Source organism: Stenella coeruleoalba (assembly GCF_951394435.1).
Source record: "Stenella coeruleoalba genome assembly, chromosome: 17".
In the NCBI taxonomy this organism is placed as follows: Eukaryota; Metazoa; Chordata; class Mammalia; order Artiodactyla; family Delphinidae; genus Stenella; species Stenella coeruleoalba.
In genome coordinates this window covers 56,947,304-56,961,315 of record NC_137163.1, presented here as the reverse complement: position 1 = coordinate 56,961,315, position 14,012 = coordinate 56,947,304, and the positions used below count along the sequence as shown (strand labels likewise).

General features: G+C 36.7%; 1 protein-coding gene across 1 annotated transcript in view; it reads right to left on the bottom strand.

The window, feature by feature from the left end:
• Positions 1 to 14,012, bottom strand: part of ZNF704 (zinc finger protein 704) — a 213,886-nt gene that overhangs the window by 161,630 nt on the left and 38,244 nt on the right. The window contains exon 2 of the mRNA XM_079902202.1: positions 7,266 to 7,507. Coding sequence (XP_079758328.1) covers positions 7,266 to 7,507 — 242 coding nt within the window. The remainder of the gene's footprint in view (positions 1 to 7,265; positions 7,508 to 14,012) is intronic.

Sequence of the window (14,012 nt, the reverse complement as noted above, 5' to 3'; positions counted from 1 at the left end):
TGAACAGATAAACAAAATTAATAAACCTTTACTCAGATTCATCAAGAAAAAAGGAGACAGGGCCCAAGTCAATAAAATCAGAAATTAAAAAGGAGAAGTTACAACTGACACCACAGAAGTACAAAAGATCATAATAGATTACCATGAACAATTATATGCCAATAAAATATTTGCAAATGATATATCCAACAAGGGGTTAATATCCAAAATAAACAAAGAACTCATTGAACTCAGTATCAAAAGTTGCCCAACAACCCTATTAAAAATTGGGCAGAGGAACTGATTACACATTTTTCCAAAGAAGACATACGGATGGCCAACATACATATGAAATGATGCTCAACATCAGAGATCATCAGGAAAATGCAAATCAAAACCACAATGAGATATCACTTCATACCTGTCAGAACGGCTATTATCAAAAAGGCAAGAAATAACAAGTGTTGGTAAGGATGTGGAGAAAAGGAAACCCTTGTGCAGTGTTGGTGGGAATGTAAACTGTTACAGCCACTATGGAGGACAGTATGGAAATTCCTCAAAAAATTAAAAATAGAACTGCCATAAGATCCAGTAATTCCACTCCTGGGTATTTTTCTGATGAGAAAACAAACACTAATTCAAAAAGATATATGCACCCTGTGTGCATTGCAGCATTGTTTACACTAGCCAGGATATGGAAGCAACATAAGTGCCCATCAATAGATAGATGGATAAAGAAGATCACACACACACACACACACACACACACACACACTGGAATATTACACAGCCATAAAAAAAGAATGGAATCTTGCCATTTGTGACAACATGGATGGGCCTAGAGGGTATCATGCTAAGTGAAATAAGTCACAGAGAAAGAAAAATACTGTATGATTTCACTTATATGTAAAATCTAGAAAACAAAACAAATGAACAAATATCACAAAACAGAAATAGCTATAGATACAGAGAAAAAAACAGGTGATTGCCAGAGCAGGGCCGGGGGGAAGAGGAAAGAAATAGGTAAGGGAGAATAAGAGGTACAAACTTCCAGTTACAAAATAAATGAGTCACAGATATTCAATATGCAGTGTAGGGAATACAGTCAAAAACTATGTAATGTCTTAGTATGGTGACAGATAATAACCAGACTTATCACAGTGATCATTTTGAAATGTACAGAAATATTCAATCACTCTGTCATGTAGTAAGAACTAACATTGTGCTGTAGGTCAATTATACTTCAAAAACAAACTCTCTCATAGAAAAAGAGATCAGATTTGTGGTTACCCAGAGGCAGGTAGTTGGGGAGGGAGAATTAGATGAAGGCAATCAAAAGGTACAAACTTCCACGTATAAGATAAATAAGTGCTAGGGATGTAATGTACAACATGATAAATATAATTAACACTGTTGTATGTTATATATGAAAGCTAAGAAAGCAAACCCTAAGAGTTCTCATCCCAAGGAAAGGTAATTTTATATTTATTTAATGTATCTATATGAGATGATGGATGTTCTCTAAACTTATTGTGCTAATCACTAGATTTCTAATCATTTCATGATGTAAGTCAAATCATTATGCTGTACATCTTAACTTATACAGTGCTGTATGTCAATTATATCTTAATAAAACTGGAAGAAAAAAGATTACCAAAAAAAATTAAATATTATTTAGAACAGTATCTAAAAACATAAAGTACTTACAAATTAAGTTAACAAAATAATGCAAGATCTAAGCACTGAAAACTACAAATGCTACTGAGAAGAATAAAAGAACTGGGTGAATGTAAAGACATTCTGTCTATAAATTGGAAGATTTGATGTTTTTATGATATCAATTCACCCTAAACTGACCTATAGATTCAAATGTAATAACAATTAAAATTCCAATAGGCTTTTTTGAAGGGTAGAAAATGGTAGAATATTCTAAAATCTATATGGAAATCCAGCAAACCTAGAAAGATATGTTTAAAAAAGCAGAACAAGGTTGGCATACTCATACTACCTACTATCAAGACTTACTACAAAAAAAAAAAAGACTTACTACAGCAATCAAGAGGGACCTAGAGTCTGTCATACAGAGTGAAGTAAGTCAGAAAGAGAAAAACAAATATCATATGCTAACACATATATATATGGAATCTAAAAAAAAAAATGGTTCTGATGAACCTAGGGGCAGGACAGGAATAAAGACACAGACATAGAGAATGGGCTTGAGGACATGGGGAGGGGGAAGGGTAAGCTGGGATGAAGTGAGAGAGTAACACTGACATATATACACTACCAAATGTAAAACAGATAGCTAGTGCGAAGCAGCTGCAGAGCACAGGAATATCAGCTCGGTGCTTTGTGACCACCTAGAGGGGTGGGATAAGGAGGGTGGGAGGGAGACGCAAGAGGGAGGGGATACGGGGATATATGTATGCCTATAGCTGATTCACTTTGTTGTACGGCAGAAACTAACACAACATTGTAAAGCAATTATACTCCAATAAAGATGTTAAAAAAAAAGAGACTGTAGTACTGGCATAAGGATAGACACACAGATACAGAACAGAGGAGAGTCCAGAGCTAGACACGCACATATATGGTCAGTTGATTTTGAAAAAGATGTCAAGGTAATGCAATGGGGAAAGGCTAATCTGTCCAACAACTGTAACAATTGGATATCCATATGGGAAAATAAAAAGAAACCTCAATCCTTACCTATAACCAGGCAGAGTTAAAATGAGTAGAAAATTTCTCCTCCAAAAGTGGCTCTCCTGAGTCCTTTATGTTTTATTTTCTGGTACTTACAGGCTTTACCAACATGCCTAGTTTACCCATCAGGACAGGTCAAACACTGAAATGAGCATTACTTGGACTTTGAAAGAATTTGGTGTTACCAACGGTATTCAGTCAGGCCAATTCACAGAAGTCTCGTGCTACTGCAATAGCTTGGCACACATCCCAAGAATTGAACAATTCCTTCCGACTAGTTCTACGCCCTACATCCCTGGAAAAATCTTTAAATTCCCTACTCTGGATTTCAAATCTTTCTTTCTTTTCCCCAAATTTCCACCACTAAACTGGGCATGTTTCATTGATTATCTGGGCCCAGGCTCATCATCTTTTTCCAATAAGGCTAAAATACTGTCTTGGCTAATGGACCACTGAGCTCTGCCCACAGGAAATCTCTGACTGGCCTTTGTCTTTACTGACCTTGGCCTCCTATTCACTTCTTGGGCCAAACTACAGTATTGGATTTTCATTCTGGCTCAACTCTTCACACCCCCGTCTCTTTGTATTCCTCTCCTTATCCTCTTAAAGCTCATTTTCCTAACTCACCATAGAGATCACTAAAGCTAGTATTTTCCCTGAAGATTAAAAAATACTTAAGATAACATGTTTATAATTAGTAACTCCTCATTTTCAATTCACAGTCTCTTTCGGAGGGAGCTGTTATCTTTTATAACCAGACATTACTAAATGAATAAGTGATGAAACCTTCAGAGAGAGGGATCAGTCATTTAAAGGCTGCTGTCCCCACTGTTAGCACTGACACGCCTCGTACAGGTCACCTCACGCCCCACCAACTTATTCCTCCTCCATCATCTTTAAAATTGGAAAGAATTTTTTTTCCATCAATGATAGATCTTTAGGTCCAAAGACGAACACTGCTCATTCGCATGCTCTTTTACATACTCTTGTGCTCTTCCTATTTAGTTTTCTCCCCTGAAGAACCTGGAATAATTCAAGGGATATTTTGAGGACCTCACCTTATAATGCATTCACCCCTCTGCACCACCCCCCGCCTGCCCCCCACCGGGAAACAAAAAAAGAAAAAAAACACTGTTTCTTCCTGAAATCAATCAAGCAACATCCCGTGGGTAAGTGGACTCTCTTGCATTAATATAACTCATGTAATTAATATAATGCAGGAGTCCCGGTGGCCTTGCGAGGCAGTCTCAGACACTTCCATCCAGCCTTCCCTCACCCCTCTCCCTCACTGGGCTCAGACCTGCACCTTAGTCTGACTCGCACCTCCTGCCTTCCCTGCCTCCACCCACCCCAGGTGTTTATCCTAATAAAACACTTGCACGTTCAATCCTATCTTGGCATTTGCTTCTCAGATGACCCAGCCTGACACATCTGGATTAATAACTTACTTAAATTTATGTTTTCCTGAAACTAGCAGCTCTTAAGTGCGTCCTCAGAAAATGGGTAAAGAAACGGATTTTGTAATGCAGATCTCAGATACAGAGTTCCTCCTCTGTTCCTTTATCCCCATCTTGAAAAAGATATTAATAAAAGGAAATTAGGCTTTTAAATAGTTGTGTCACACTAACAACTTTCCTAATACTAAGAGATTCTCCATTACATACAAATTCACCCAGTTCTAATGAGAAGAGAGCAAGTTATTTGATATTAACCACTTAGGTGTCTGGCTCTCTGACGGTAAGGTCCTGGAGGGTTAGCATGCTGCCTCATTCACTTTTTTACTGAGTACTGAGTTCATAGCAGGTACTCAATAAATGTCTATTGAATGGAGATGAAATCAGTGATGCTTAATTGCAGTGAGGTACAGTGATTAAAGAGGGGCGTGGTTCTCAGAACTTTCTAGGGATATGAAAAAACATATAAAATATACCCATTGTTTTCATTACACAAACCATAGAAAAAACTTCATATTTCATCTTACAAACCACAGAAAGTGAAGTTCAACAAAAATCCTGTTAGCTACAGTGGCAATAAGCAAAATATAAAGTGAGAAAGATTATAGAGAACTGATTTTAAACCAATGAGGAGCTCTGCACCAGTCATACTCTATTCACCTAAAATCGTTGTCCTGCCCTTCTAAGAGCTGGCCAATACCTAATGTCTGGATTTAGAAGAGTAATAAGTTGCAATAACCATGTGGCTAGATATAGCGATACAGAATATGTATATGGGGTATATATAATACACGTGTGTTATATATGATATACTATATAAGATATAGATATAAAGGTTTACTCATACCAATATTCCCGTATACCCGTAGACTTACTCAAGTCTCATTATTTACGTACTGCCAACAGATATAACGATTTCTTCTAAAAAAAACAAAAAGAAAAATCCTGTATCTTCCTACATGTCCAGTAAAGGAGTTTCTTTAAAACAAAATATTGATCTATTTAGATGACAGTGGAAAGTTTACATTTACAAAATAACTTGATAACAGTAAAAGAAAATAGAACAGAAAGAGTGGAGAGTTAGATGAACTCCACAACTTCTGATTCCTTCATCATCACTTTAAAAAAGAGTAATTTATTTCACCAACTGTTGGCATATTTGTGATAATTAAACTCTTACTACAGCAATGAAAATAAGTGTATCACTGGAGATCTCAAACAATGAAGCTTTAACTAGTCTTTCCCATAATAGATTAACACATCTAAGCTATACCTTGTCATTGGGGAATTGTTGCTGCACATTAACTGGGTTTCCAATTAATGTCCCAATATTGTTTAAAGAACTCCATAATAACACTGGCTTGACTTTTAAGTGCACTCAGTGAATTTGAGACGGAAGAAAGAATATTCCACACAACAGAGCCAGAAAAGGCAGAAAACATTTTTCTTCTTCCTCTCTTCATTATTTTCCCCAGAAACTACTGCAAGTGGGTAAAAATTAACGACTAAAGATATACCTAAAACCATCGATGACAAGTTAAAATTATGAATTCCAGGTCTTTCAACATATAAAATGGTCTAATGAAAATTTTATGTAGAGTAAGTTCTACAGAATTGCAAGTTGGCCCTAAACTATGTAATATTGGGAAGTCTAATTCTTGTCCTACAGGCTTAGCAAAAAAATAAAACCATAGCTCTTCACATTTCAAATTACATGTCATTTTACCTATGAGTCAACCAAATAACGGATATGAACTGAGGTGCCTACCAGGTTCAGGGCATGATAAGACATTTCATAATGAACCCCCAGTTAAAGGAACTAATCCTAAAGAATTCAGCATGTATTTTATATGAATAAATGAGAAAAGCAAATAATTCCAAGTAGTTAAACAGAGGTAATGAATATATGAAAAGTTTCAATTAAAAGTTAAGGAAAATAAAGAGGCCTATAATTTTATAAAGTTTGACAAATTTGGTAGAAGAATAGAAAAATATGTATTTTTCTAGAGAAGATACTTTTGATTTCATATAAAAAGAAATGAAATTCTAATTACAAAAAGTGAATCAGTAGAAAAGGAACATTTATTCCTTTTCTAAAGATACTATTTTCCTAGTTAGCTATCAGAAACCACTCAAACAAACGCAGAACTTCTCAAACAATTGCTTATAACGTTTCATTACAGATGTTTTTTGGTAACAAAATATATTTCACATATTAAAAATAAGCAAGCTTTCATGCTACAGCATCTCCTTTCTTTTCTTCATTCAACAAATATTTATTGAGCTCTTAATATATAATTCAACATGGTTTTAATACCAGGGCTACACCACTGAACAAGATGGACTAAAATCACGGCCAACATGGAACTTACTTTCTAGGTGAGATAAATGACAGGCAAGAAAATAAGTAAAAGGTCTAGCATGTATATTCTACTACTATTCCACTGTCATTCTGCCATAATGTTGTCCTTTGGTTCAATGGCGCTGGATGTGGTTTAAATAGAATTACAATGTAATAAAAGCCTTTTAATATTTCAGATAAACCCTCTTGGCCCAGTTCTAAGCTAGATCTGTCTTAAAAGGATTACCATGATATAAACCTGGGATCACCAAACTTTTTCTATAATGAGTCACACATAAATATTTTAGGCTTTGCAGGCCATCTATGATCTATATCCCATATTCTACACTTACTTTTCCCTTTAAAAATGTAAAACTATTCTTATCTGGCAGGCCAAACAAAAACAGGCCAGGGGCTGAATCTGCCCTACAGCCATAGCTCTCCAACACCTGACCAAAAGATATGAGTATTCTTGCTTTTAAGTGGCTACGCTCGGTCATACATTTCATGTTTCTTTTATTTTTTTATATTTATTCTTTTGCTCTTGTTGTTCATTTGCCAAAATCTAATAAAACATTCTTTTCTAGAGCCACAGTAGTTCCAACTACTACAGCCTGAGTCAGTTCTGAAGAGCACGGCCACCTGCTCTATTTCACACAAGCAACAGAAAAATGTTCTTGGCAGAAAAACCTTCCTAAGTCTATACTTTAGAGAGATACGGCGGAGACTATACATGCTCTCCACTGACTTCCTGGAGCAGACACATATAAGGTCTAACGGTCCCTTACCTTGCTGGAGGAACGTCAATATTGGAAGAAACAACTTTTCGTTTTTGTTCAAGGAGACAGATGGAGCGAGTGTTTTCTTTTTCATGGTCAAGGACTCGGTTGACTTTTTTGGTGTCTGCTGTTTTCACATCCTCCTCCATGGCCAAGGGGAACAAGTGTTGATGAGACAGTTTTTTACTAGAGTCACGTTTTAAGTCCTCTGGTTGAAATGTGAAGGCCATTTCCCGCTTAATGCTCCCCACCTGTGAAATGAAATGCAAAAATTCTTAGTCACCCAAAATATCAGCTTTGCATGACTATGTGCAGATGGCCATGACGGGAGACCACAGACTCTGCTGTCCCTGTTCATCTTGAAGATTTTATAGTTTAAATGGGAAAAAAGTCACACAGAAATCAAATAACTGACATTACAAAGTAATGCACAATTGAGGCACCACCTGTCATAATGCAAACAAGAAGCATCGCAAGCACGAGAAAAGCCTTTCAGATGTGCAAAAGCTTCGAAGGCTTGAAAGCGTGAGACTTAGAAAAATCTAAAAATTTAAAACATTATTGTTTTCTCTTCTACAACTGAGAAAACTCAATTAAGTAAATAAATTCTTAAATATTTCATGCTGATTACGTTTAATGAAGAGAGCTATATATATAAAATCAAGCCTTATATCTTTGATTATGATACTGATCTTAACCACACTCTTTATCTAGTGAAGAACTGTTTTTTATCCTTTATTTATAGCAGTTAAGATCTTAATGAAATCCTTCATTAGTATGACAATTAAAAAGTCATATTAATTTTTCTTATGATTTTTTACTAAATGCAATGGTGATTAAAGTTTAAGACTAATATGAATTTAGACCTCAAGGAATTAAAACTGGTTAAGGAAAATAAAGAGGCCTATAATTTTATAAAGTTTGACAAATTTGGTAGAAGAATAGAAAAATATGTATTTTTCTAGAGAAGATACTTTTGATTTCATAAAAAAAGAAATGAAATTCTAATTACAAAAAGTGAATCGGTAGAAAAGGAACATTTCAGATTTTAGGACTGTGATGACTGAAAAAGGAGACTAAAGTTAAAAAAGAAAAAGGATTTTGTAATGTCATTGGTGCTGTAAATGAGGTCTGGAGTGAACTTGTTAAAGTTCTAAGTATACAAAGAAGAACCAGACTATCTGGCAACCCAGAGCCTCACTCATCAGCAGAGTATGTTTCAAAATATGTGCATCTATAAGACATTTCACAGGTCCAGAGACAGTCTCTCCCTTTCATGAAGTCAGTGTACATAGTCAGTAAAGCTTCACTCGCCCACTTAAATAGAGGATATGCTTATTTGTTTCTTTTTAATTTTAGTTAGGAGGAAAAGCACAAAGCATGTGATCAAACAGATTTAGAATAATAGGAGCTAAAGCCATAAACATACAGCATCTTCAGAATAAAATGAGAATATGTGGGCCCAGTAACAGCAGAGACTGGCAAAGTATGGTATTAATGACTAGAAACTCTCAGACTAAAGGAAAACTCTGAAGTATATGTGTGTTGGGAGTCACAGGACCTGCTCACATATGTATTCTTCCCGAGCCCAGGGATGACTTGTGCCTCAGGATTGCCTTGGCTGGAATGTATCTTTCACAAGAACACAGAGCCCTAAACTGAGCTCCCTGCTCTCCTTGGCCTGCACTTGTCAGGAAAAAGAGAGTATCTTCCATGGTGTTCCTGCCAGACCGAGCCCCAGCTCCACAGGACAATGGTCAGCCACCTGGGTCTACTTGCAACTCATTAAAGAGTTACCATATTTCTTAGAATGCACTAGTTAATGAAGCAAAGTAAGAGTCCAAGAAAAATGAGTGCTTTTAAGAGCTAACTGTTTAAATGACATCGATACTCAATAGAAAGGAATAAGAAAATATTTCACACTTCTAAAATGCAATAAATTTTCAATAAAAACGTAGTTTGGAAAACTGACTAATGTAATTATAAATTTTTAAAATATCCATCACTAATCACTTTCAGTGCAACTTCTTCTGCCTGGAGGTGGAAGAGAGAGGGAGGCATTTTTTCCACCTCTAGAGCAGCTCATTCCCAGCGATGTTACAACAGGAATATGCCAAACGCCAGGCATGAAAGATGAAAACAAAGGCGTGGTTTTGATGATTATAAATAGTTTCTCCCTAAGTGTCAAGTGTTACGGTAATTAAATATTTAAGTAGTCATTAGTATTAAGTTGTAGCAATAATTGACATCCATACCTCCCTTGGGGTCAACTGGACTGGTTAAATGAATTCAATCCAAAGAGAGGAGGGTTGAGGGAGAACATTACAGAAAGTTTAGCTTTTAGCTCCAAATATTTGGGGAAAAAAGCCAGCATCTAAAGCAAATTAATACAAAGTAGAATAAACTTCCTATAGAAATGATATTATAATTGTATGTCATGCTCTTAGCTGAGACTTCATAATAAAATAAATTATGGTAATATTCAACAATGTAAGCTATAAATCTTCCATAATACATTCTAAACATAAAATTAATCTCTCAATAATAATCAGGAAATTTTAGCAATGTAATGAATTTCAAAGACTACTTAGCCCAGACTCCTTTTTAAAAGTGGAATTAAAATGAGTTAGAAATGATCAAAGAAGAGAAAAAAGTGTAGAGGTGAGCAAGAGACTTTAGATACTTTGAGTCATAGGTTCCACTGTTTGTAAGGCTGGTGGAAGGAGTGGGTCACAGGTGTAGATGTTCATTATATCACTATGCCTTAAATGTGTATGTGTATTACATGTTCTCTTTTTTAAATTTATTTTATTTAGTTATTTTTGGCTGCGTTGGGTCTTTATTGCTGTGCACAGGCTTTCTCTAGTTGCAGTGAGCGGGGGATACCCTTCGTTGTGGTGCGCGGGCTTCTCATTGCGGTGGCTTCTCTTGCTGCGGAGCACGGGCTCTAGGCGCGTGGGCCTCAGCAGTTGCAGCATGCGGGGTCAGTAGTTATGTCACTGGGGCCCTAGAGAGCAGGCTCAGTAGCTGTGGCGCACAGGTGTACTTGCTCCATGGCATGTGGGATCTTCCCGGACCAGGGAATCGAACCTGTGTCCCCTGCATTGGCAGGCGGATTCTTAACTACTGCGCCACCAGGGAAGCCCCTATAGTTTCTTTTTAATGTTCTTTTATTCATATCAGATATTATATTTAAAAATATTTTTTAAAAGGAGAGTACACGGAGAGAAGAGAATGGAGCAAGTATATGAAGTCAAATCTTAAGACATGGGCTCAGAAATGGCCCAGAGAAATAGGGTGGTGGCTGGGTCGGATGCTGGACAAAGGAGAATGCTCTAAGATGGGAGGTAATAGAGCCCATTTGAATGCTGAGGCAGGATGGAAAGGAAGGGATGAGTGAGGGTTTGGAGGAGGAGTAAAAGGGGGCAGCCATTGCACCTCCAGCAGATCAGCTGAGGAAAGCAGATAAAGGAAGATATGAGCCCATTTATATGAGATTTCCGGAAAAGGCAAATCCATAAAGACACAAAGCAGACCAGGGATTGCCTGGGGCTGGGGTTGAGAGCAGGAACTGATTGCAAACGGGCACCGGAGAACTTTTTGCCATGATGGAAATGTTCTGGAACTAGACTGTAGTGATTTGTACAATGCTATGAATTTATCAAAAATCCCTGAACTGTATTCTTACAATGGGATGAATATTATGGTATGTAAATTATACCTCGATAGTACTGTTGATTTAAAAAAAAAAAAAGGAAAGGAGGAAAGAACCAAACCAGGAGTAACTGGTGTAGAAAGTATATTCCCCAAGAACCACCTGGACCAGAAACTGGGAAACGGTGCCACAAAGAGGCAGCCACGAGGTGCTTGACAACCCAGGCTGCTGCAAGTAGCTGTGCTGTTATACCCTGCACACAAGAAAGATCAGCTAAAATCCAGTCCCCACTCAAGCCAGGTCCCCAGGCCTCTTCACCCATGGAAAAGGGACATTTTTCTAATTCATCCACCCGGAGAAGAACTTTTTGTACTTCATCTGCCCAGAGAGGGCACTCTTACTTATTTTTTTCCCAACTTGCACAATGCCCTGGTGACAAAAGGAAACCCTTCTGGTGATCTGCAGGGCCTGGGCCGAGTTAGCTTCCTTCCTTGAAACCGGTATCAATTAATGATGTGACTCACATGAGCTGATATTTTTGTTAAAAGAAAAGTTGGGGAAATCTGAGAAATCTCTTTGTGAAACAGCTCAAGGGGAGGCAAAGGTTCAACAATAGAAGACAACCAGAGAAAACAAACAAATGCCCCAAATCTAGAAGCCCTAGGTGGCAAATAATGAAGAAAAAACAGCAAAACTCTTAACCAGGAATTTCGAGGAGAAAATACAAGGCAGAGGTTTGGGAGTAATCTTAGTCTAGATTTTTTTTAAAGTGTCTCCTGCATGAGGAAGGGTTAATCTGACTGTATCCCACAGTGACAAGACTGTAAATTGGAAGGCAGTAGAATATGATTCTGGTTGTCAAATTTCAAGATGGACATTGACAAATCGGAATAAACACAGCAGGGTGATCAGGATGACAAAGGATCTTATTGGGAGAAATCTGGGCATATTTCATCTAAAAAACAGAAGGTTTAAGGCCCCCATAGCTTCTCTTAAATACGTGTTAGAGCCCTTTTGAAGAGGAATTTGAGTTCCGTGCTCCTCCGGAACCAGGATCAGTGGTGCCCACTCTTGCTTCTGGCTGACCGCATTCTGACCTTATGGTTTACTCTCTCTTCCTCTTTTCTTCTCACTCTTCCACCACACTGTGAATGAGACATTTTGTATCTATAAGAAAGATTTACTACTTTTTACTTGACTGTGATTTCATGGACTCATAATCTGTTAAGCAGGTGGAATCTCAGAGACTACCTAGTCTCACATAAACATTTTATTTTGCACTATTCCTATAGAATCTGAATGCACTTTTCATTTTTTCAAATGTTCATTTACTACAAAATATATGCTTGTTGTTAAAATTTCAGTAAAAATGTGTATAAAATAAAATGGGGACAGTTTTCTATTCTTCCCCACCCTCAGGTCTAACCCCTAGAAAGAATAGCTTTTAACAATTTACTGCAAAACTTCAACTTACTTAAAAGGCATTAAATACCTATCTGCGTATATATACTGTCTGGAGTGTCTAAACATGAATGTGCTTATACTGCATGTATTGCTCTGCAATACACAATAAATCATGGGCATCTTTTCATGTTAGTTGTACTATATTAAAAATTTTTGAATACTATAACATTTCACAGGATCATATTTTTTAACCCATCCCTTCCTCACAGACATTGAGGTATTTTTCAATTTTTCATCGTTAAACATAATGCCACAATGAATATCCTTGTTGTATGTATGCATGTACCTTTATACTTGTGCAAGCATTTTTGTAGGAAAACGTGGAGGTTCGAATTGCTGACTCAACCAACCAAAATTTTCTTTATGGGGGAACAAACTATGGAACGCCCATACAATGGACTTAACCATGAAGTCACTAAAAAGAAGGGCATCAGAATAAATCCACAATCTATTAAGAGGAACACTTTTGCTCATGATCTACTAAGAGAAACAGGTAAGTTGCAGACTAGCATGTTAGGCGTGATTTCACTGCTTTTCAAAAACAAAGTAGTTTGCTAAAAAGCTACACACCTTCTGGGCCAAGAAGGTTCTTCTACTTCTTTTCTTGTATAATTAGATACACGCGTACACACATACAGACACACACACAACTTCCAAGTGGTGAGATTATGGGGGATTTTTTTACTTTTTTAAGGTTTTCAAATTTTAAAAATTAATACAAAGAGAATTTTTTAGAGGTTCACAAAAAGTAGGAGGAATAATCCTCCGTGCTGGTCAACATATGAGGGAACTGGCACTCTCAACACCTGTTGGTAGGGATATACATGTTGAAGGAGGACAGCATGGCAAAAGGCAGCGAATTTAATGGTGCACCCCTCTGATTTAGCAATTCTACATCTAAGGGGAAAAAAATTACCTAGAAAAGCACACAAGAATATTTAGCACAGAATTTCTTACAATATTAAAAAAATGCAAATTCCCTAAACATCCATCAATAAATTTGGGGTTAAATATGAACAAATAAAATGTATAGTTAAAAACAAAGATATATTTCTTTATTTATTGAAATGGAAAGACATTTAATACATTAATTGAAAAAAGGAAATCCAAATGAGTTTATGCAATATAATCTCGGGGCGGAGGGATGTATATATATAAAGAGGAAAACAATTCTGAAAGGACATTCCAAAATGTTAAGAATGGTTCTCCTTGGAAGCAGAATTACAGTCCAATTTTGCAATTTTTACAATGTTCGTGTATAGTTTGGTATTTTAAAATTTATAAAGTTATTCTGTTCTAAAAAAAATACACATCATTTTTACATAATTAAGTTTCTCAAGAATCTGGCATTTATATAACTAATACCTTTTTCTTCTACTTAGCTTTCAGTTACTAGTATATATGCACATACTAAAGGGGAAAAATGAATTACTTAAAATGATCCATCCAACTGCACTATTACTTTCCTTGCTTACCAGCACCTCTCAGCTATCCTGTATTACAAGCACTACCATTGAATTCCTTCTTCCTACCCAACACAGAAGCCCTTCAATAGCACATCACAGACACACGCTTTATCCAGTGTAATTTCCTGCAAGGGGACAAAGCTTGAGCTAACTGACAAATAAAACTCAAAA